The sequence below is a fragment of the Ananas comosus genome, linkage group 7 (genome assembly GCF_001540865.1).
Source record: "Ananas comosus cultivar F153 linkage group 7, ASM154086v1, whole genome shotgun sequence".
NCBI classification, from domain to species: domain Eukaryota; kingdom Viridiplantae; phylum Streptophyta; class Magnoliopsida; order Poales; family Bromeliaceae; genus Ananas; species Ananas comosus.
Window position 1 is genome coordinate 501983 of NC_033627.1, and position 24549 is coordinate 526531.

The 24549-nt window shown below is 38.4% G+C and overlaps 2 protein-coding genes across 5 annotated transcripts; one reads left to right on the top strand and one right to left on the bottom strand.

The window, feature by feature from the left end:
* Positions 3765–21942, top strand: LOC109712561 (formin-like protein 20). Of its 4 annotated transcripts, none has more exons than XM_020236185.1 (19): positions 3765–4162; positions 4994–5697; positions 5775–5996; positions 6585–8000; positions 8049–11212; positions 12037–12163; positions 13236–13307; positions 14300–14398; positions 14528–14569; positions 14802–14882; positions 14990–15040; positions 15128–15209; positions 15874–15968; positions 16606–16677; positions 17019–17135; positions 17652–17720; positions 17828–17894; positions 21052–21369; positions 21457–21942. In XM_020236185.1, exons 1-18 carry the CDS (start codon positions 4090–4092, stop codon positions 21201–21203), a joined length of 6705 nt encoding a protein of 2234 aa, XP_020091774.1. In that variant the 5' UTR covers positions 3765–4089; the 3' UTR covers positions 21204–21369; positions 21457–21942. The 4 variants fall into 4 exon arrangements, with proteins under 4 accessions (XP_020091774.1, XP_020091775.1, XP_020091777.1 ...); XM_020236186.1 differs by having other exon boundaries at positions 21094–21369; XM_020236188.1 differs by lacking the exons at positions 15128–15209; positions 15874–15968; positions 16606–16677; ... (3 more) ...; positions 21052–21369; positions 21457–21942 and having other exon boundaries at positions 14536–14569; positions 14990–15036.
* LOC109712565 lies at positions 22377–23756 on the bottom strand. Its single transcript, XM_020236194.1, has one exon. It carries the CDS (start codon positions 23648–23650, stop codon positions 22709–22711), a length of 942 nt encoding a protein of 313 aa, XP_020091783.1. The 5' UTR covers positions 23651–23756; the 3' UTR covers positions 22377–22708.

Here is a 24549-nt window from a genome sequence, read left to right on the forward strand (position 1 = left end):
GACAATAGCTGATTAATCTTACAGATTCCAAGAAAAGGGTGTCTTCTTATTTTCAGCTAAATTGATTTCTAAAAAAATAAACTAAGCAGATAGTATGCTATTTAAAAAAAAGAAAAAATTGAAGGGAGGATACAAAATTTTAAATATGAATCTCTCCAAAGTTTAAAATTGATCAAAAGCACATAGCCAATTAGTAATTAAGAATCACGTGACAAAACTCTCCAGCCCCTTCCAATTTTCGTGCTGCTTTCTCTTTTGACGCAACTGCGGTCCGTGTTAGTTGGTGGGGACAAAAATATGGGTACGGATTCTCGTGACGATAATGCCCTCATTGCCACCAGCTCAAAAAAAAAAAAAATAAAAATTTCAAAGATGATTGTTTTATTCACTATTCATGCTGTTTTAAAATTCATAATATTTACACAATAGATGGTAGATGAAATTATTTTATGTTGCGATTAACTCCACCAAATTTATATTGCATTGCGGGCTCATCATACACTATGAGTGAAAGGGTATTATGGTCGAAGAACATGCGCCGTGTTCGGTTCCTTGACCAAGCAAGGGTCGTGACGATTTTAATGGCCCCCGTGGTGGAGACTTTTGGTCTGGTAGAACAGTTGCTCTGACGACATTATAATTAAGAAGTGTTTTTTGTAATAATTATATAAAATAATTTGCATTAAAATGATTTTATTAATAATGAAAAGTCACAGAGGGTCTCGTTGAAAGTAATACTATAAATTTATTTGGAAGAACATTAAAATAATTTATAAGTACACTCTACAAAGAAGAAAGTATTATATGGCATTTATAAATAGCCCAATAATATGAGTATTTCGTGTAACCGGCCGTCCCTAGAGTAAGTGGTAAAATGTTTGGTGATTGGTACCCTAGTTAGTAAATTCGCGAATTATTCGCGAATTATTGAAAATCCGAATTAAAGGATCCGTTTACGAATTTTTCCGAAAGAAAGAGAATTATTCGCGAATTTTTGGGTCGGCCGAATAATTCGCGAATTATTCGTGAATTATTACCGAATTATTGAAAATATGAATAAAAAACTTATAATTTTATTTTTAAATATAATTTATTTTATATCTTATATTTTATATTTTATACCGAATCTGTTTCTTAAGCCGAATTTTTCAACGAATTTAAAAGTTAGAAAACGACTTTTATACGTATTATATCCGTACCGAATTTTTGCCGAATCCGAATTAACTAACTATGCTTGGTATCCGAGACCCACGTTCGAATCCTAATTGATTCACATGTTCTAGCTAAGTTTATTTCTAAATAAAATAAACAAAGCAGGTAGCGTGCTACTTATCTCTCAAAAAAATATTAGTATTTCGTGTAATTTTTAAAACCGTGTTTATTAGTGTTTAATTGTTTATGCTCATGTGTATGTTGGGCAAATATATTTTTAGAGATGTCTCCATAGAGGGCACTCATATAAATAAGCAATTCATATTAAAATAAACATGCGAATACTAAAATTTACAAAAGTATTTCTATAATTTGGTATGTTCCACAAGTAATTAAGCAAAACAAATCTAAATAATCAACCAAAGAAGTGAAACAATACTATCGACATTTCAAATCCAATGTGTAGGATCCATAAAATAGTATCTCGACAATTAATTCATTGCTATGGGTACTCACTTGGATTGGTGGCCTATTATTATTATTATTATTATCTCTTTTTTTTTAATTGGTGGTTAATTAGAAGTGCATTAAAAGGGTTGGGTCAAAGGGGAGTTAAGTGGGCGAAACGCAACCCAAAAAAATCCATTACCAAACATCTAAGCACACAATTTAATTTCCTGAGTTCTTATTAGGTGACACAAAGGAGGCAGAAGATGAGCAATCACATAGTTCTTTAATTTAATGAGTCCATCCAATTGTATGTACAACTAATTTGCATGCCTACGGACTTAGTCCCAAATTCAGGTTACAGGCAAAACTGACACGTTTGAAAGTTTGAATTTTGCCCAAAAAAAAGCATGATATTTGAAAAAACAAAAAAAAAGCTACGTATAGGTTGTAAAAATGTATATAGAACACTAAAAAAGTATAGTAGTGCAAACATTTACATAAAGGATTATATTTGTTATCAACTTTAAGGAAAGGAAGTTGCACATATGAAGACTAATTTATTCGGTGAAGAATAACACATTACGGGCGTGTTTGGTTCGAAGTCGGAGTCGGAATCGGAATCGGAATCAAAATAAGCTGGAATCGGAATCGGAATGACTCATTACCTAATTCTGTTTGGTTCATCACCTGAATCGGAATCGGAATAAATCATTCCCATTGTCGGTGTTTGGTTCAGGTGGATATAAAAAACGTAATCAAATTAATATACTAACATTATCTTTATAATATATTAATTTAAATTCAAATTAAAAATTAAATATTAAAAATTTACATCAAAATTTTGAAATAATGTCAAAATTTTAAATCTATTTTTTTTTAAAAAAATAAACTTTGAAGTTGAGTGGATAATTCAAAATATGAAACTAAATTTTAATTTATTCAAATTCAAACTTAAAATTACAATTTAAATTTTAATTTGAATCCATAAATTTAATTTAAGTTTGAAATAAAATTTGAATAAAACTTTATATAAATTAAAATTTAATTTAAATTCAAATTCATAAGTTAGATTCGAAATACTTGATTAAATTTTAATTTTTAATTTAGGTTTAAATTAAAATTTAAAATTATATATTTAATTTTTAAATTTTAACTCATATTTTAATTAAAAAAATTAAAAAAATAAATTTAATCCGAATAAATATCCATTCCGTCCGGATTCAACTTTCAATCCGGCCTCCTAGGCCGGATTGAAAAAAAGGTAATTGGGGGATTCCCATTCCACTCGGGAATCGGAATCGGAATCGGAATGGGATTCCTGCGTACCAAACACCCACAAACGAATTTACTCATTCCGATTCCGATTCCAGGGTGAAAAAAAGCGAACCAAACACTCCCTACATATGCTTGAATTAGTATACTTGCCCCTTTTTTTATTTTTAAAAATTTATCTGGTATTCAAGCAAAAATATTGGTAGATAGTGGATTGCCAAAAATTATGTAATTACCAGTTTCATTTGGTACCCAAAGAAGAAGCTATTGTGGGCTATTTAAGCGAAATGGGCTCTGTATGGGCCTGTAGTTTGGAGAAGGGGTTTGGAGTTGGGTCTGGGCCTGTATGCTTCTTAGCCTGACTTTTGGGCCCAACAAAAGCACGTAGCATCATGTGGGCATCCATGTTTGCTGTTCGGAAAAAAAACGCAGCTTTACAAGGTTTGTGCCCCAAATAACGGTTGGAAACCGTTGCCCAAAACCAACTCTCCTCCCACGTGCGGGTGATTGATTAATGATTACCACAAGCCGACGAAAATCCTAACACCTTCCTTATTCCTTTACATTCCGTTGGTTCGATATCACCAAAAGGAGGTGGCCCCCACTCAGCCCCCCTCAACCGTGGAGAAATTCTTGAGATTTCCTTTTCGCTATGAATCTCAACGTGCCAATTTTCACCTGATGCATTAAGTGTGCCCACAACGTACGTGCTGTGGCCCACAAATGTAGGCCCATGGGCCCCACAATATCCAGTGGACGAGGTATTTAATTAATGAAATAGACGGTGGGCCCTCTTTTGTAGCGAATGACACGGCGACACGTAACGGCACGAACGGTTCGTTGTTTGAAGCAGCTGAGCCCGAACTATTTCTCGCCTCTACCAAAAATTCCCTCACGCTTCTCCGTGCTAAAGCAGAAGAAACGAACCAGGAAAAAATTACGAGCACCGCCATTCGCGACCTCCTCTTCCTCCTCCTCCTCCCCTTCCCTCCTCCACGCGATTACAAAACCCTAGCGATATCCGCACCCGTAGAAACCCTAATTGCTCGTCGCGTTGATCCTGCATCCCCAATTCGGAGCCGTGGATTCCTCCGACGCTTCGAGGTTTGATCCCCTGCTCGCAGCGTCTAGGGATTGGTTTGATCGTGGGTCGGCGCGCAATTAGGGTTTGGATCGAGCGCGGGAAGCGACGGTCGCCGGTGGCGGCGCCGTCGGATGGCTCTGTTTAGGAGGTTGTTCTACAGGAAGCCGCCCGATCGGCTTCTGGAGATAACAGAGCGAGTCTACGGTAACGCTTCTCCATCTTTTTTTTCCCAATTCATTGTTAGAATCTTTGAGTCCTATGTAAAATTCCCAGCTATACGGTGTATCGTTGTGTGATTGGCATGCTATCTATTCTATGGTTGAAGTTGAAGAACACTTAGGTTATTCCCGCTGTTTTGACGGGCATTATGTGCGTAATCGAAAGTTCATATGGAACTGGGTAACCGTTGAGCAGAACTAAGGGGTTAGCTCTCAATCCTGGGAAGATTCGTGAGCAAGAGTGCCAGCTGCTTGTGGGCAATTGTGCTATCTATGTGGTTTGCATGAGATACTGGGGAGAGCTAAACCTAGTTAGTCTTCTTTCTGTACTTCCTATATGATGACTTAATCTGAGAGACGAGCTTGCTTTAGCTATTCTCATTATAGCGCCTAATTTAACTCTTTGAGTTCTTGGATGATTCCTTGTTATCTGAACAAGAATATCAGCTTTAGGTTATGCTGACAAATAATAGTTTCTTGCATACGCAGAATTTATACGATGAGGATAGAAAGCTTTAGGTTATGCTGACATACAAGGTCTGGTCTGATTTATCAGTACAAATTTCTTTTGGTTGGGTAGGTCTCTCATTGTCACCTGCGTTGAAAGGAGGAACAAATCACTTGAAGAGACTTGGCTCACTTTATGTCTGCAAACGAAACTTGTATTTAACTTTGATTTGCATGTCATTCTGCCCTGATTTCTGGCTAAATAAAACAGCTTACCCTTTGATTTCGAGTAATCAGTAAGGGGTGTGGTAGTGAATAATTCTTTCTTTGTACAACTTTGCACTTTGAAGTTGACTGTCTATACTTGCAGTGTTCGACTGTTGCTTCTCGATGGAAATCATGGATGAAGATGAGTACAAGGATTACATGGATGGTATTGTCCTCCAACTTCGCGACCATTTTCCTGATGCTTCATTCATGGTATTTAACTTTAGAGATGATGAAGGGAAGAGCCAAATTTCAACCATGTTTTCCCTATACGACATAACAGTCAGTAATTACCCTCATCAGTATTCCGGGTGCCCTTTACTTCCTTTGGAGATTATTCTTCATTTCTTGAGGTTGAGTGAGGGCTGGCTTACATTACAAGGGCAGCAAAATATTCTGTTAATGCATTGTGAAAGGGGAGGATGGCCTGTTCTTGCTTTTATGCTTGCAGGTCTTCTATTGTATAGGAAACAGTACAGTGATGAGCAGAGGACACTGGAAATGGTGTACAAGCAAGCACCTAAGGAGCTTCTTCATGTCTTATCCCCATTGAACTCGCAGCCTTCTCATCTGAGATATCTTCAATACATATCCAGATTGGGCAGTGAGTTAGAGTGGCCATTGCAGAATAACCCTTTCACTTTAGATTGTCTAATCCTCAGAGTTGTTCCAAATTTCGACGGACAAGGTGGTTGCCGGCCGATTATTCGTGTCTATGGTCAAGACCCCCTGACCCCGGCTGACAGAAGTTCCAATATACTTTTCTCAACATCCAAGACAAAAAAATATGTTAGGCATTACAGACAGGTAAAATTTATTCCGTGGACTGAAAAGTCACTTTCATTATGTGTTTGAAGATACCAGTTTTAACTGTAATTTTGCAGGCAGATAATGCACCGATAAAGCTAAATGTTGGTTGCTGCATTCAAGGGGATGTAGTCCTTGAGTGCCTTCAGGTGGATGAGGATTTGGAAGACGAGGAATTGATGTTCCGTGTTATGTTCAACACAGCCTTTATTCAGTCTCATATTTTGCTGCTGACCCTTGAGGATATCGACGTGCCATGGGATGTCAAGGATCAGTTTTCTAAGGACTTTAAAGCAGAGGTGGGTGATGGTTTATTTTATACGCATTTGTGCAATGTTCTCAAGACCAGACCAGACCAGACCGGCTAGTGAACCTGGTCTGACCTCAAACACTTTACTGGCTTGATTTTGAGCAAACCATATCTTTCTAAAACCCATTGAACCACATGGTTTAACTAGCAAAAATGCTTGAACTGCACTTTTTATAGTAGGCTGGTTTCAAGAACTAAAGGCTTATTCTTGAATGCGAGAAGAAATAAAACTTACAATTTTTTTCTTTTATGAAATGGCAAGTATCTAGGATTAGTAATGGTTTTTTATATATTTCTTTAATGAGAATCATACATTTTTAATCATCTCTATTTTTAAGAATTTAGTATACAAGATAAAACTTGTGTTTAGAAAGTAAATCTTATATTATACAGCATATTAAATTATTTTTGAAAGAGATCAGCTTCAACCAAAAGAACTGCAGGTTGAATCCAAAAAACTGTACCAGATACTTTTGCGGTTCGATGACCTGTTTGGTCTTGAAAACATTGCATATATTTGGGGGGTATCTATCACTAATAGGATTGGGAGTTGAAAATACATTCATGCCTGAACCAGGTACTCTTTTCAGAGTTTGATGCTGAGTTCGATACCACCACAGAAGCTGCAGCTGCATATGAGGATGAGACGGAAGTTGCATCACAAGAGGAGTTCTTTGAGGCAGAAGAGATTTTCAGCAATCCAGATTGGCAGGATGGACAGAGGGATGACATGACTCCTAAAGCTGAAGCAATGAGCAGCAGCTTTATATTTGCCAATTCTCAACAGGACCTGAATATGAATGAGACCCAAGAAAATTCTTTTGATGAAGGCATTGTGCTGCTGGAGACATCAGATGAAAAAAAGCTAGATAACATGGGAATTGTAGCACAAAAAGTCTATTTAGCAATTGAAGAAGAGATGGACAAGCTGAGGATGGATATGAATCATAGTGTTGATACAGTGTGTGAAGAGATTGGCTCATCAGAGATAAACAATTTAAAGCAGGATATAGTGGCTAGTGCATCCAACCAGGATACAAATGACCTTCTTAGAGTAACTGGTGAAGAGGTGGGTTTGTCAGAAACTAGAGATTCGAAACAGGACATGGAGGGGATTGTACAAAGAACCAATGTAGATGATTTGATTTCCAGTTTAGAATACCTAGCACAGAAAGAAGAGTTAAAAAGCGAATCAGCACGCAGTATTTCTGAACAGTATGCTGTTAATAGTTCAACAGAAGAAACTATTCTATACAACTTGGAAACAAGTCATTGCAATGGGGAAGCAGAAAGAAGCAACACTGGGAAATGTATGCAATCAAATGTGCAACCAAATGATACTTATCAGGTTGAGGTGGAGGAGTTTGACTTTTGGAAAGAGGAAAATGAGAAGCTTGTGCCTTCTAAACTAGAGGAACCACTGACAAGCAACATTGAACCACCTTCTCGATTAGTTTTGCCAGAACAAAAACTTGAGCAGCTAGAATCTCAGGACATTGACAATGGCATGCAAAAAATTGAAGTGCTAAAAGTATGTCCGGAGATCTCTATGAGCCAAGGTCCTACTGCTTCTTTTGAGCAAGCACCATCTGATCTAAGGGGCTTGAAATGCAACTTAACAGTATATGAAGGCCGTGTTGAAGGAAGAACTGCAAATACTACTATTTTTTCTGCTCCTGCAAGTACAATAACAACTCATGGATCTCTATTGTCTCAAACAGCAAAATCCCATACTCAATCCTTAATCAATGAAGCCTTCGCTGAACCACCAACAACTAATATACTGCCACCATCCTCCTCTATACCATTGCCAACGTCTCAATTGAGAGAGTCATCTCATGCTTCTTTACATTCAAATGTCTCTCTTACTGCTTCAGTTAACACTTCTATAACATGTACTACTGTTGATTCACCTTCTGCACCTTCACCTTTATCTTCGCCACCTCCTGCTTCTTTGGAAACTAAAGCACTACTCAAGTTCCCTCCCTGTCCACCACGTACAGCAGCTCCTTCAGCTTCTTCTTCAGCTCGCCGACCTCCCCCACCGCCACCGCCACCTCCGCCACCGCCACCGCCACCACAACCATTCTCCTATGCTTTATCTTTCCACTCCTCTCCATTTCCATTTCAAATAAGAGTGTCAATCCATGTACCTATGCAGCAACCTTCAATGCTTTTGCCATCAGAATATAATGCATCAGCAGTTGCTTCTTTATCTCAAATATTGCCTGTTGAAACGCCGGCAACACGTGTTGTTCCATCTCTTTCCCCATCATCTCCATCTCGACAATTCACACATTCAAACACACTGGATAAAGACTTATGTTCCCTTTCTTCAGCCTTTCTACTTCCCATAGCAACCAACATATCGATTCCTCTCTCTTCTTCTTTACCTATGCCATCAGGAATATCCAACAAATGTGCTCCTACACCACCACCACCACCACCACCACCTCCGCCACTATCATTGATTTGCCAGCTTACTCCAACTAACCATCTTAAAACTCACAATAATGTCTCCTTTCCCTCACCTCCTCCATCTCCTCCACTTTGGAAGGAATTAAATGCCAAGAATCATCTATTAGAACATGATGAAGGAATACCAAAGAACTCCACTTTACTCTCTATACCTACTTTTAAACAAAGTGGTGGTGTATTGGATGCTCCTATGCCAACTTCACCCTCTCGAAGTGACATGCATCCTACAAAAATTCCTCTACTACTATCTCCTCATGTTGATGAACCCTTACCAATGCCTCAATATGAACTTTTAGATAATGCTAATAATGCACCCTTGACTACTACCAAACTATGTAAAGAAGCATTGTCACCGATCCCACCTCCACCTCCACCTCTTTCTTTCTCTCTTCAGGAAGGATTGGGAACTCCATCTCAACTATTGCCTTCTATGCATTTAGAACCTTCAAACTTAGCATTTTCTCTAGAAGAACAAAGTGAATCTCTACCACAATCACCATCACAACCACTATCACCACCACCAACATTTGTTACCCATAATAAAAACGCAATAAGTCCACCTTTACCAATTGTTATAACACATGGAAGCGCTTCATTGCAAAATTGTGGAGCACCTTCGCCTCCGCTTCCACCTTCACATCCTCCAAAGAAGTTTGAAGAAGTTTCACCTCCTCCAGAGATGGTCCAAGAAGTTTTGCCTCCATTCGTTACTTCTAGTCCACAAGTAATGGCTCCAGTATCAACTCTATTATTATCTTCTGTGGTGCATGCTGGGCCTCTACTACCGCCTTCTATCCCAGAATATCTTGGAGGTCCATATTTGTCTCTTCGAACATATACAAGATCTCCATCATCACTATCACTCCAAGAAAGTTGTAAAGGAGGTCAACCACTACCTTCTTATATGGAAACACAAAATAGTGCTCTGCCACCATCACCACTTCTATTTTCTATTGAAGCTCAGGAGGATGCTCCATTTTCTCCTTCCAAGGGACTAAGGGGAACACGAACTTCACCGCCGCCGCCGCCACCTTTATCTGTCGGATTATGTAGAGGAGTTTCACCACCACATTCTCCTTCCGTGGAAGCACAAAAAAGTGCTCCACCACCGTTGCCACCACTATCGTTTTTTACAAAAGCTCATACAGGTACACCATTGCCGCCGCCGCTGCCGCCGCCGCTGACAAAAGCACCATTTTCAGTAGCGTACAGAGAGCCCTCTCCACCACCTTTTTCTTCTAAAGGACATGGAGAAGCTCCGCCGCCTTCGCCTCCGCCTCCGCCTCCACCACCGCCGCTACCTCCTAAGTCATATGGAGAAGCTCTACCACTATCGTCACCTTCTAGATCGTATGGTGGAGCTCTACTGCAATTGCCGTCGTCTCCAAGATCATATAAAGGAGCTCCACATCCACCGCCACCGCCACCGCCACCGCCACCGCCATCGCCCTTCAGCTCATATGCAGGAGCTTCACCTCTACCATCACTTTCTCCAGAAGCCCAAAGAGGTGCTCTGCCACCATCACCACCGTCCCCGCCACCTCTACCACCCAATGCAGTAGCACATGGAGAGCTCTTTGCACCACCTTTTCCTTTTAGAGGGCATGAAGGAGCTCCACCACCATCGCCGCCACCTCCTAAATTATACGGAGAACCTCCACCGCCGCCGCCGCCGCCGCCGCCATATGAATCATATGGAGGAGCTCCAATACCACCTAGGCCGCCGCCTCCCAACTCATATGGAGGAGCTCCACCTCCACCATCACTTCTTCCCGATGGTTGTCGGGGAGCTCCACCTCCACCACCTCCTTCCCCTGGAATGTTTGGAGTAGTACCACCATCACCGCCTCCTATTGGAGGGTATGAAGGAGCTCTAACTACTCTCCCTGGAGGGTATGGAGGAGCTTCACCTCCACTGCCTCCTCCTGGAGGGCATGGAGGAGCTCCACCACCACCTCCACCTCCACCTCCACCTCCTCTCGGAGGGCATGGAGAAGCTCCACCTCCACCTCCCCTTCCCGAAGAACGTAGAGGAGCTCCACCTCCGCCGCTTCTTCCCGGAGGATGTGGAGGAGCTCCACCTCCACCTCCACCTCCACCACCACTTCCTCCCGGAGGGCATGGAAGAGCTCCACCTCCACCTCCACCACCACTGCCTACTCCAGGGGGGCATGGAGGAGCTCCACCTCCACCTCCACCTCCACCGCCTCCTCCCGGAGGGCATGGAGGAGCTCCACCTCCACCTCCATTGCCTCCTCCCGGAGGGCACGGAGGAGCTCCACCTCCACCTCCTCTTCCCGGAGGAAGTGGAGGAGCTCCACCTCCACCACCTCCCCCCGGAGGACGTGGTGGAGCTCCACCTCCACCACCTCCCCCCGTAGGACGTGGTGGAGCTCCACATCCACCACCACCCCCTGGAGGAGTTCCTCCACCGCCACCTCCTAGAGGACATGGGGGAGCTCCTATTCCACCTCCTCCACTAGGAGGGCGTACACCTCCAGCTCCACCTGGAACATCTGGTGCCCCACCGCCTCCTCCAATAGGCGCAACTAGTTCTTCAGTTGGCACAAGAGGTGCACTACCAAATGCAATGATCGGCGGACGAGGGCATGGGCTCGCTCGTTCTTCAACTCGAAAGTCATCTTTAAAGCCGTTGCACTGGGTAAAAGTAACAAGAGCTATGCAAGGAAGCTTGTGGGCAGAATTACAAAAACATGCCGACAATAGGTATTAATTACTTCCGTAATTTTTTTTTCTTTTCTTATCATACTAGGTAAAATATTATGCTAAATTTGTTATATATACCCATGATACGAAATCTATCAATGATGTCCTTTGAATAAAAAGGAGTACTACCTTGCATGCAATATCATCTATGGTTGTTCAAAAGGTGTTTAAGGTGCCCACCGTTGAGGGACAAAATAATACCTCCACAAAGCAGTCCTTGGTTTCCTATACTATTCAATCCAACCAATGTTCTAATATTTGGACATTGATGCTTCCTGTTTTAAGGTCAGTTGTTTCCAAGTCCTCCTATACAAGAATACTAGAGCCATCATACTGTAGCAACTGAGAGTAGAGTGAGGCAGAAAGTGCGGCATATTTGGGAAATGTTATCTTGCTTCTGCACAAATATATGTGCCTTTTCCTTTGTCTTTATGTTGATACTTTTTCGATTTAATATTTGTTAGGTTATACTATTCCGGGCCCTTTTTTCCACAATATATTCCTGTGAAATACTATTACCTTTATAATGATGACAATGTTTCCAGTAGTTTAGCCTTCTTACAAAAGTAAACTATTATAAATTTTAGGAGCTTTCGTTGGTTTCACAATACCATTCCAGCTACAGTGTGTTGTGATCGTTGTTTGCTATCGACCTGCTTCATGTTTTTTAAAACATTAGTAACGCTGCCTATTAGAGATGCTGCCAGTGCTCACAACATCTCTGAATGAGTGCTATTGTTTAATTTACTTTTTATAACTTGTAATCTGCAACCATTATTTTCAATTATTTTCCATTTCTTTAATGAGCGACCTGCTTCATGCAGCACCTCAGAGTTTGATGTGTCAGAACTTGAGACTCTCTTCTCTGCAGTGGTTCCAAAGTCAAATGATGGCTCTAAATCTGATGGACGCCAAAAATCTGCTGGATCTAAATCTGATAAAGTTCACCTGGTAATTATTCAGAAGCAATAGATCTCAGAGCTCAACAAAAAGACGAGAAAAAAAAAAGGAAGAAAGCATATCATTTGCCTGGTGCTAATATGTCTTATAATTTTCTTACATTACCTGCTGCTACTTTCTACACTGCTGAGTGCTGATAATTCTTTGGTAATTCTATGATACATGTTTATGAGTTCGTCTGTTTTTAACAATTTGATAATTTTTTTATCTGCAGAAGAGTATTATGCTTATTCTATTCTTTAAAAAATCACTTGAATTAGAAGTATCCGCATCAGTTGGATTGCATAATGAAGCTGATTTGTGTCAATTTTAGAATTGTAAACAGTTGTTATTTATCTAAATCACGTAATTGTGCTTCTTAACTTGCCAGTTTCTTCATTTTGTCCATATTTATTTTTCATGTCATGAAACATTATCCATGTTCTGCAATATAGCCTGAAAGTATGAAATACTTCTGTCTGAGTATACATAAAGAAATAATGTTTGGGTCACCATTTGCTGTCTGAGTATACATAAAGAAATAATGTTTGGGTCACCATTTGCTGTCATGATTTGGAGTGGAAATTTTTGTTTTGGGCGGAGGTGGAGGGTTGGGAGGGTGGGGGCAGGGCCGGAGGTGGGGGAGTGGGCCAGAGGTGGTGTGTGTGCAGTGGTGGTGGGTAGGGGTGGGGTTGGGTGGAGGGTTGGTGGAGAGCGGGGGGTGTGATGAGGCAGTGGGGGTGGTGGTTGCAGAGGGCACTATTGGTCTGAACTGGTTTGAACTTTTATTGATTACGTTAAGTGTGGTTTGATCTTTGTTGTGAAGTACCTCTTTGTGCACAAAGGTTTATTGTCCTCTTATTTGTTGCTGTAATATACATTCAAGCTTATTTGCATAGTTTTGCGTCTGGATAGATTGCAATTACTATGAACTTGGAACCTTCATTTGCTGCTATTCCTTTTTTTTAATTAGTGACTTGATGGATGCTTGTGATTTTAACCTAATGTTCTAAGCAAATGCAATTAGGCTTTGTTGCCTTTCCAATGGATTTTGGCTGATATTTGGCTATTATACTATCTGTAGATTGACTTAAGGCGAGCAAATAACACTGAGATCATGTTGACGAAAATCAAGATGCCGTTATCTGATATGATGGTATGAAGGATGATTCTTTTCTTCTTATGTTAAAGACACTTGGCCAGTTGGATACTTACATGTAAATTGCGACATATTAAAGGAAATTTACACGTCTGATACTGGTCATGAATTTAAAAATTAAATGGCACAATATGAAATGCTAAAGAATTTTTTCCGTGACTTTTCTTAGTTATGGCAGATGACAGCAGAGTTTGAGGAGATCTGATTTCTTTCCCTTTTTTTTCCCTACTACAAAATTTTAATGAGACCTGGTTGAGTTGAAGCTTTCATTAAAAGTATTCTAGGAAGTGGTCTTGCGGCTGCGTAAGCGATGGTGATTTTCCGAATGGCATCGCATATTCCATACAGCATTGCACTAGCACATTATCCATTATTCCTTTATTAGATAAGCATTACTTCGGTCCTTGGTTGCAACTGGACCTTGAAGTTGTAAAGCCACGTCATGTTCTAGAACATTTTATGCTATATATTTCTTGTATGTGCTGGGTTGGATCAGGTAGTGTTTGTCAAGACTAGTTCTGATCAAAGCCTTCAAAGTCAATGAAACGATATTTCTGATCCAACTGGTTCTAGAAGCAGGCTGGTTTGCAAATTTCAAACTAGACTTGTGGGTCCGAAAAATAATCCTGGCTTGTGTCTAATTTGTGGGTACGGGTTGGCTAATTTCGCCAGCCAACAGATATGCATTCGTTACATATGTTTAACCATTTATATTTAATTGCGGTAGATTATCAGTAGTGTCGTATTGTTCAGAATCCGAATTTTAATGGAATTCTAGCGTGAACATGAAATTAAAGGTTTTTGGTTGATTATAAACTTATTTGATAGCTCTAGTTGTAAGAGCATTGGGAGCAGCTTTTGTTAAAATCTTTGAAGATTATTTTTTGGTTTTTACTGTTTTCCAAGTAAGCATTTATTTTCTTTATGTCATTTCTTGATATTTTTTATTTGTGTTTTTATTTTTTATTTCTATTTTTATGTTAATACAGAATGCTGCCCTAGCATTAGATGATTCAATTCTAGATGCAGATCAAGTGGAAAATCTCTTAAAGTTTTGTCCAACTAAGGAGGAAATGGAGCTTTTGAAGGTGTATATCGTAAAATTAATGAAGACTCTTCTTCTTGTTATTGCCTTTTTCTTTCTCATCAAATTTTTCTATTTTGTATTATTTGGATTATTCTGTAAGTCAATTATTTAACATCTTTCCTGCTGTTAGGGTTACAGTGGAAACAAGGAAAACCTTGGAAAATGTGAGCAGGTAAGCATTGAAATTTTAGCTCATAATTTTGCATGCTTGCGGACTAAAATTCTGCGACTAGTTGGAATATCAAATTTTGTTCCTGAGTAGTTTATGCAATGTAACTAACATTCTGCCAGTAATTTTGTTATTGCACTTAATATGATAATAACAAGTCAAATATGTATCTTCCATGTAATATAGGTGGCTTCTAAATCATATTTCGTTATCTTATGATACTTTCTTGCTGCAGTTCTTTCTAGAATTGATGAAAGTTCCAAGGGTCGAATCCAAGTTTAGGGTGTTTTCTTTCAAGATTCAGTTTGGTTCACAGGTCATTAACTAATATGCTGCCCATATCCATCTAGAAAGGAAAAAAAAAGAAAAAACAGAAGTTTGACGTGGTTCATGACTTGTTCTCTTATGTCTTTTCTCCTGCAGATTTCGGATATTAGAAAGAATTTACACAATGTGGACTCTGCATGCGAAGAGGTACAATTTCTGTGCTATTGAAATCTCTGAGCATCTTTTCTTTTGTTATGTAATTTATGCGAAGTCACTTTCCTTGCTTCTATTCAGATTCGAAATTCTGACAAACTAAAGGAAATCATGAAGAAAATTTTAAATCTTGGGAATACATTGAACCAGGGAACAGCGAGAGGTAATGAAACTGTTTTGAATATGATTGTTTTTTATGATTGTTTTGATTCCTTCATTATTTGATTGTTTTGATTCCTTCATTATTTGGAGGACAGAATATGAACTTTTCTTATAGCTTCTGTACTTGTGAGATAAGTAGTCTTGGACTGGAAAGGAGGAGAGAGAACATCAATATGCAGCTGACTGACTACTATTTTTTTTTTCCGAAGTCCCCACCCTTTCTTCTTCTGATTTTGTACCTTTTATTTTTCTTGGGTTTTTAGTTTTAAGGAGGTTGTTTATTGTATCCTCTGACACATCACAAGCAGCAAGCACTAATGTTATTTCTATAGTATTTCCTCATGTTGTTTCCATAGTCCATACCCTTCCTCTTTTTAAGCATCTTTTTTTTGTTAGCATTTATTGCCTCTCATAATTTGCAGTTTGCCATCAAATTTTGTTCTCCTTTCATTTCTCACTTTACATAGGCTGCACTGTTGAGGTTGCTTACTAGATATTGGGCTCTTCACATAGACATAAACCTGTCGTAAGTTTGTGATATTATGAATTGGCAAATGTCCTTATCCATTTGTACTCTTTTCTGTTGCGTGCTCACTCATTAGTATAGCACAACTTGTCATTGTTTTTGTGATTTTTATTTTTTTACATTTTTGGGTTTAATACAGGTTCGGCAGTTGGTTTTCGGTTGGACAGCCTTCTGAAACTTACAGATACTCGTGCCACTAATAATAGAATGACGTTGATGCATTATTTGTGTAAGGTAGGGTTTACTCGCTTCCTTTTCGGAAAAATTTACTGGTGTATCTATGAATTAGTGTCCATATCTTCTTGCTAGGAGAATTTAGTTGCTCTTTCCAACCTGTTTATGTTCTGTTGAGTCTGAAATTAAGGATTTGATGTCTGTGCTGTTTTACGTGTGTTAATGCAAGTGATTCTATTACCAGAATGATCATACACTGCTTATTCTGGTTGTGCCTTTATAGTGCAACTACGAATTTGATTACTCATGAAACTGGCAGAATTTTCTTATGAAACTGGCATACTTATCAAACAACTGTCCATGTGGACTGTTTGAAAGTGGACTGTTCAAATTCATGTACAACTGCTCTTTTTTGTTCCTAGATTGGCATCTTTCATTAACCACATTCGCTTCAATATGGTAGTCGAATCACCAGCCATCTGTCCATGGAGGAACACAGAGTTGAAAGTGGCCTGCTAGTTGGTTTAAAAGCCCTCTCTATGAGGCCATCTACGAATACAAGTTCTTTTGTTAGGTTAATTTGGAAAATGGCCTAACATTCTACATTAAACAGAGATATCATGTTTTGCCATGGAATCTGCTGGCTATACTGGCATCTCTATGTGCTTTAACCTTTTATTGTATGTGTACCCATCAGGTTCTTGCTGAGAAGTCACCACATCTGCTGGATTTTCATGAGGACCTTGTCAGTTTGGAATCTGCATCAAAGGTTTTACAAGTTTGATTGATTACTATAACCTGTTTTGCACAGCCTGTGGAACAGCTTCTTCCCCCCCGAGAAGTGGCAGCCTGGCATTGTGCAAACAGAAAATTTGGAGCTTCTATGATGGTGGAGAGCTAAAATGTGCTTCTAGGCCGAGAAGTAGAAGCTCGAAATTGGAGCTTTTGCTTCTTCTATAGCACGAACTATTTTGAATGATATTGATGGGAAAGTTGTTAGTGCTTCTTTGGACAGCTTGGCTCTAACAGTACTTCTACAGAAGCTCCATCTAGGCTGCCATTTATCAAGAAATAGTAATGTTTAAGATATCTGTATCTTGATTTGGGCAGATACAACTGAAGTTGCTGGCTGAAGAGCAGCAAGCTGTTGTGAAAGGATTAGAAAAGGTTGAAGCGGAACTAAAAGCTTCAGAAAGCGATGGGCCAGTATCTGAAGTTTTCTGCAAGGTATAGCCATCTAGTCTAAGCCAATGATTCCTTTCTGCCCCTTTTTTGTCTTTTTCTTTTTTCCTTTTCTCCTTTTGAGAACCATTCGCCACACCCCAATGGTACCAAATAGGATATTCTTCATCATGTATAGGCATTTCTAGTCATGCGGTCAAGACCCATCAAGTTACTAATGCTGATCGGCTGGTTTGACTTCATACAGAATTGTAGGATATTCATCAAATGTATGTGTAATGACCCAACTGGCTCACCAGAATTAGTAGCTCGTTAGACCTAAGCCACTGGCCCAAACTGCTCGAGCCCAAGTTGCTAGTCTGAATGTGCCACTTCAATGTATGGCCCTTGGACGACCACATTTTTCAAGTGTGGTACAGGGACAGCATGAATCAAGCTGAGATTAGATGTTCATTCATTTACCTATCACTCTATGCATTATCATATCTTTCAAGTAATTTTGCCTTAGACCTTTGCTACTTTCTATACTGAAACTCTGTTATATAAATGCATGTCATCTAGACATTGAAGGATTTTACTGCGGGTGCTGGAGCTCAAGTGCGATCCCTAACAGCACTTTATTCTGCAGTTGTATGCTACTTAACTCTCGATCATTCCTTCAAAAGTGGTTACCTAGTTAGTCCTGCTTATTTAATTGCTGATCCTTATATGCCTGCTAACACTTTGAATTTCAACAGGGTAAAAATGCAGATGCTCTTGCCTTATATTTTGGCGAAGATCCTGCACGCTGTCCCTTTGAGCAAGGTAAGTCACACTTTTTACTGTATAAGGGAAAGAATCCAGAATAGCAGGAATTAAAACTGTTTCTAAGTTATAAATTTGATTGGTCAATCATGTATTCTTTTAAATTTTTTTTTTCTGCAGTTGTATCGGTCTATGGAATTGTAAGGTGTATATATATATATATATATATATATATATATATGTACGGGTTCATTGGGTACCCATATTACTGGGCGGGCGCCCAATGGGTTGGGTGGGCAAATAGTCCAGATAGCTATTCATCACACCTTTTAAATATAAGTAAAAAATCTTTATGTTCATCGTAACGAGATAATTATTAATAAAATACTATACATACTTTCCTTTCTTATCTGTACTTTCCGTGTTTATTGCTTTACACTTGTGTGTACGTGCGAGTGCGTATATATTATATCCTAATTAACGTATATCCAGGGGCATATACCACTTAACGTCTATATAAGGATGTTTATGATACTCTTTTAATCAGTAATCACCGTAAATAAATACGACAATTTACTAGTTGTTTACGACGATTTTAAAAATCGTCGTATACTGTGGTTTATGACATATACGGTTATAACGATTTTCATAATTTTCGTAAATATTTTTTACACAGTTACACTTTAATCACAATAATCCTTGTACGGCGATTTTTGCTAATTTACCATTAAAATTCAACAAATAATCATCGTGTATTTATATTACGGCGATTATGTTTATAAACTAAAATCCTTGACTTTAAAATTTTAAAATTAAAATAAAATCAAATTTAAAAAAACTCTCTTTCCATCGTACGATGGATGAAGTAAATAAAGAAAATTTTTATTTGAATCGGTTTTTATATTTAGTTAATCCTAAGTTTGAATTCTGGAGCTCATGGTTGGTGGTTCGGGAAACGGTAAACGCGGCCACTGATAGTCAATATATGTAAACTTAAAAAATTTAAAATTCAGAAGTTAAACTTTTAACATTTTAAAATTTAAAATTTAACAATTTAAATCTATGATTTAAATTTAAAAATTAAAAGTTTATAGTTTAAAATTCAAAGTTTTAAATATCAAAATTTAAATTTTAAAATTTAAATTTTATTTAATTTTTTAAATTTTTAATTTTCATTTTTTAAAATCTCAAAGTTTAAATTTTATATTTAAAATTTTAAAATTTAAAATTTAAAATTTAATATTCAAATTAAAAATTTTAATATTCAAAGCTTAAAATTTGAAATTAAAATTTTAAAAATTAAGATTCAATCTTCCCTATATAATTATTAATATATAACTAATCATTGCTATAAATCGTTATTCACGATGATCAAATAATATAAATCGCCGTAAGTGATTAAATACGACGATTAAATAAGATAAAACGTTGTAATTATCATTTAATGACGATTTATAAATTTAGATCGCCGTTAATAGTTCATTACGACGATTTATATAATTAATCGTATTAAATTTATTTACAACGCCTCGTTGTAAATAAACTAAAAATTTGTGAAGTTCACCATATCTAGTACAAATTGCCACGGCTAGTAGCTAAACCTCCGAGGTAGTAGTTTTTGTTTAACCACCGTTGCCTCGAGTAAACGATAGCTATCATAATATCGAGTTAATATATATACATCCCTTTTGAAGTTTTTTTTTGGGTACACCAAAGTGTGAAAAAGTAAAATCACGGGACACCAAATTTCAGATAGTTCAATCATGGGACACCAAAGAGTGAAATAGTGAAATCATGGGACACCAAATTTCACATAGTTCAATCATGGAACACCAAAACGTGAAATAGTGAAATCATGGGACACCAAAGTGTGAAATAGTGAAATCATGGGATATCAAATTTTTTGGTGTACCATGATTGAACTATGTTTTAATTTTGGTGTACCATGATTTCACTATTTCATGTTTTGGTATCCCATGATTGAACTATGTGAAATTTGGTGTCCCGTGATTGAACCATGTAAAATTTGGTGTCCCATGATTTCACTTTTATTAACTTTGGTATTCCTCCCAAAAAGATATATATATATATATATCTCTCTCTCTCTCTCTCTCTCTCTCTCTCTCTCTCTCTCTCTCTCTCAACCTGACCCGATGATAATCATCGTTTTAAGGTAATAACGATGGTCAAAAAATCGGAAACCTAGTTGAGAAAAGTAGTAAGAATTGGTAACCTAATTTATGATATTGGGTCACCCCTGGTGAGTTGGGATCCCACTGGTGAGTTGAGATTGGCTGATTATCGTAAGACTAGGATATTAAAAAGTAGGTTCCCAATTTTCGAACTATCATTTTTCTCGCAAAATGATAATTATCAGGTCGGATTATTAAGATAGGTTCCCAATTTTCGAACTATCATTTTTCTCGCAAAATGATAATTATCATAAGGTCGGATTAAGATATATATATATATATATATAGTGATGTTGTCTTAATCCAATATCCCTGTGTACAAACCCTGTGAAAACTCATTCACAGGGTAAATGCGATTTTGAATTTTTTTATAGATGAATACGGTTTTATATTTCGGGTTAGGTTGGTTTTTATTTTCTAACGAGATCAGTTGGGTGGTGTGGGTAAGGTAAACTGGGCTAATGTTTGTCTTTTCTTTTTTTTTTCTTTTTAATTAATGGTAGAAAGGTAGAGAGAAATGAGTTAGGTGACTTTAAGATCTGCTTATCGGAAAGGACAACAGGAGGAGGCGGTGGCGTCGGTTGCTCTATCTTAAAGCCGCCAACGATTTACGAATTTATTCACAACCATTTAATCGTCGTGAGAAAATCCAATATCGCTGTGAGAAATTGACAGTGATATATGGATCGCTGGGGTGTATATCGCTGTGAAAAATTTTCACAGCGATTAAAATCGATCGTCGTGAAAAAACTGTGTATGGATGTAAATTTTCACAGCGATATCTTGCAAAAACAACATCACACATATANTTAGTTTCCAAATACTTTTAACAGTGTAGATCAAGTCTAACGGAGCCGATTGTCGATTTGGAAGCCGCATCATTGAAAACAACTTGGTAGCACGGAGGCCTCCGTGCTACCGATAGTATACCAGCCTAGCTCTATATATATATATATATATATATATATATATATATTTCCTGCCTTAATTTGTTCCTCTATTGCCAAAATTGTGAAAAATTGCAGTTATCGCCACACTTTTGAATTTTGTGCGCTTGTTCCGCAAAGCACATGAGGAGAACTGCAAACAAGCTGAACTCGAGAAGAAAAAAGCCCAGAAAGAGGGTGACACCGAGAAGTCCAAAGATGCAAATGCCGAGAGAACAATTGGCAGATGACCTTTAGCATGCCAATCTGGCAAGCGATTTTAATCTTTTCCCTCTCAGGGAGCGGATGATCTCCATCCACTCTGAAAGATGTTGGGAGGTTCTGATGGCCATGAAACTCAGACAACTTCCAATACAAAGATAGCACCGAGAATCATCTTCAAGCTAATGTATTAAGGTAAAAATCTTTGTTTTCGTATTGCTCTCTTGTAACCATTCTGCTATAAACTGGCTAGGATCCATTACCTTGCTATATGCCATGCAGGTGCTTTTGGGCCGTGCAGGTGCTTTAGGACCATGGTTGATTCATCCTGGTTCATATTTTTGTACAAAGCTAAACATATGGCCCCATTTTACCCTATTGTTTGTACAGTATCCTTTTTGTTATCTTTTCCCCCCAGAATTGGTTTTCTTTTATATGAGATGAGGAGTAGGTCAACCTGTTGTACAAATAGAGCTGAAAGAAATATAGGTCAATTTCTTTCTCCTTTTTTTCTTTTTCCCTCTCCAGTAGCTCGTAAGCAAGAAAGAGTTTTTTCCTTTTGTACTGTGAGATGCAATTTTGTAATCAAAGATAGCTGAAGAAGCTGGGGATCACTGGACGGTTCATTTAAATTAGACCTCAAAAGAAATGCTTATACAAAGTAATTGTAACTGTTGCTCATACATAGATTAGCTGTGGTGTATTGGTTTATTAGATCAGTAAACAGCTAATGCGTGGCCTGTTTGGAATATATATATATTTCAAGTACTCTAGTATTTTGGCCGGGCTACCTGTTATACATGATCTCTAAATCGTGTTTGTGAGGATCATGCGATGAATGCAAATCGAGTTTCTATGCCGTGTAATCACAATGAAAAATCGTGTGCAAGAACTCCCTACATTAGGGTGATCTGTCGCCACTAAAGATGCGTTAAATCTCAACTGGATCTCGCCTTTCATGACAAGTGCTGCATATATGTTTCAAAGATTACATCTCTCTGTTTTTTGTTATTTTTTTCCTCTCGTCTATTGTGGGTTTGTATCAGGGGTGAAAGTTCTTTTGACCTCTTTTATTCTCTTTCTAGTGTGTGCAGGGAAAGAACCAACTATCGTAGTTGTTGGTAATGCCAACGACCAGACATTTCTATAGAGAAATACACAAACCTTGTCCCACATTGAACTAAGTAGAAAAGAGTGGGTGCTTCTTGAACAATTCCTCTAATTCATTGTATATATCCAATATCTTAATCTATTGTCGAACAGGAAAACTTAGTATCTCAAACTTTGTAATAAACAGGACCATAATCTTGATATAATCTGTCCTTCCCCACAAATTTTGCGGATAACATATTATTTGAATTCATGTTTGGCATGCAAAATAGAATACTCCCTTCAGAGTTGCACTGGGTCCTTACAAAGTAGTCGTTATTAGTCGAAAATTTGCTGTACAATAATTCTGCAACAGATACTGAAAATAATCTTCTTTCATTCTGTTTATCTGAACGCTTCTATGACAATTAACACGTAATATAGATTAAACTCGAAGATCACCCTTCTCCTCCGGTTCGAGCTCCCTCCTTTCGCTCCAATTCAAACAGTAATCCACCTTACAACTCTTGAAGAAAATGCAGCTTATTATGATCTCAAGAACGACGAAGAGCGCATGTATATATGCAATCGAGCATCCCTCCCAAATAACTGAGAGATTGAATTTTATTGAATGGCGGTGTTGATTTACAAGTCTGAACTGAAACAGAGCCTCAGCCATTGCCATGCCGAGATTCGCGGGTAATGCCAGGGCCAATGCCGTCGCAACCCTTCCTTTTATCAGCATACAACCTTTAAGAACCGCCGAGTACGCGCCACAATCCTCCATTGCTGAGACTATAACAGCCAGGTTGCATATTACGGTTGCAATCGCAATGACTGTTGAATAAAGAAGCACACCGCCCACCGAAATGAATAGGAGGAAGGTGTCTGACGAAATACCGATGATATCGACGGCATTGAAGAGAAGGAAAAGAAGCGAGAAGACTGTGGCATTGCTGGAGAGGATTATGAAGGAACTCAAGAGATGGGTCTTTACGAGCGAACGGTAGAGCGGAAATAAGTTAGAGAATGAAGGAGGGGTCAATTGGCTTCGCGGGTATTCGCGAAAGATTGAGATGATAGATGCTTTGGCGAAGAGTAAGAAGGTGAGAGCGAAAGGGAGGGTTGCGATGAAGGTGAAGCCGGTTTGCGCAAGTTTAAGATTCAGAAATGAGAAGAAAGGAGGGAAGCCTGCGGCTTGGAACATTACCCGAAGGCGCACGGAGATGGTGTTAAGGATTGACGGCGAGAAGGGAATGAGAGATTCCGAAAAGAGAATGGAGGCAGAGAAGGGGAAGGCAAGGAGCGCGGCGATTGAGGTGAAGGAATGGTAGCTCTTGCAGAATGCATTGATGGAGCTTCTCAAGATGTTGCTAGCCATCCCCATTGTACAAGCATGTAGGATTTTCTCTCTGGAAATGTAGGAGATTATAGAGAGAGAGAGAGAGAGAGAGAGAGAGAGAGAGAGAGAGAGAGAGATCTATATATATGAGGAATGGTATATGAATGAATAGGAGAGTTTCAAGCCTCACTCTTATCTGTAATTAAGCTAACTCACACCTTTGCTTTGAGAGGAAGGGGTGGGCCTCATGAGTCAAGGAGGTTGGTTAAGAGGAGTCTTTTTGATGTGCTGTTTTAGATGAATGATGGGCCAACAACTGAACTTACTAAGGCATTGTTCTTGGGGCGCATATATATACGGATTCCCAAATATTAAAATGATAATCATCATAATAATAATTATTATTATGATTAATCCTCTATTTCTTTTCCCTGCAGTGTGTTGCAGATCTCTTTTTGGAAAGATCTGCTCATTTTGTAGAGGTTAAATATATATATATATATATATATATATATATATATATATATATATATATATGTATATTTACCTATCCTCTGCTGCTCATCGCACAGCAAATGTGTGGTCCTTATCTCTTTAATTAGTTTAAATGTCATGTTGCTGGCCACCTCAATTAGTCCTATGGTACATTTCTTAATTTATTGCCGTGTAGCGTAAGAGCATAGAATTTAGGCTAACATTCTATCAGCCTATAAGAGGAGCATGGTGATAAGAGTTATGTAAAAGGATAAGAACTAGAAGCATCTTCCTCTCCAAGGCCAAATAAAATAATATTCTCATAGACGTGTGGTGATGAAACTTATGTGGATCAAGGTTTAATATAGCAGCTATATACATCTTCGGTTAAAACCTAGGTTTGGATCGATAAGGATATGATCACCTGCGAAGTTATTTAATTACTATTAGCAAGCAAAACTCTTCTTTCT

Coding starts and splice junctions, on each gene's coding strand:
- LOC109712565 (XM_020236194.1), bottom strand. CDS start 23,650: ATGGGGATGGCTAGCAACATCTTGAGAAGCTCCATCAATGCATTCTGC.
- LOC109712561 (XM_020236185.1), top strand. CDS start 4,090: ATGGCTCTGTTTAGGAGGTTGTTCTACAGGAAGCCGCCCGATCGGCTT. Junction 5,997..6,584: donor CTAAGGACTTTAAAGCAGAG/GTGGGTGATGGT, acceptor TGCCTGAACCAG/GTACTCTTTTCAGAGTTTGA. Junction 13,308..14,299: donor TGCCGTTATCTGATATGATG/GTATGAAGGATG, acceptor ATGTTAATACAG/AATGCTGCCCTAGCATTAGA.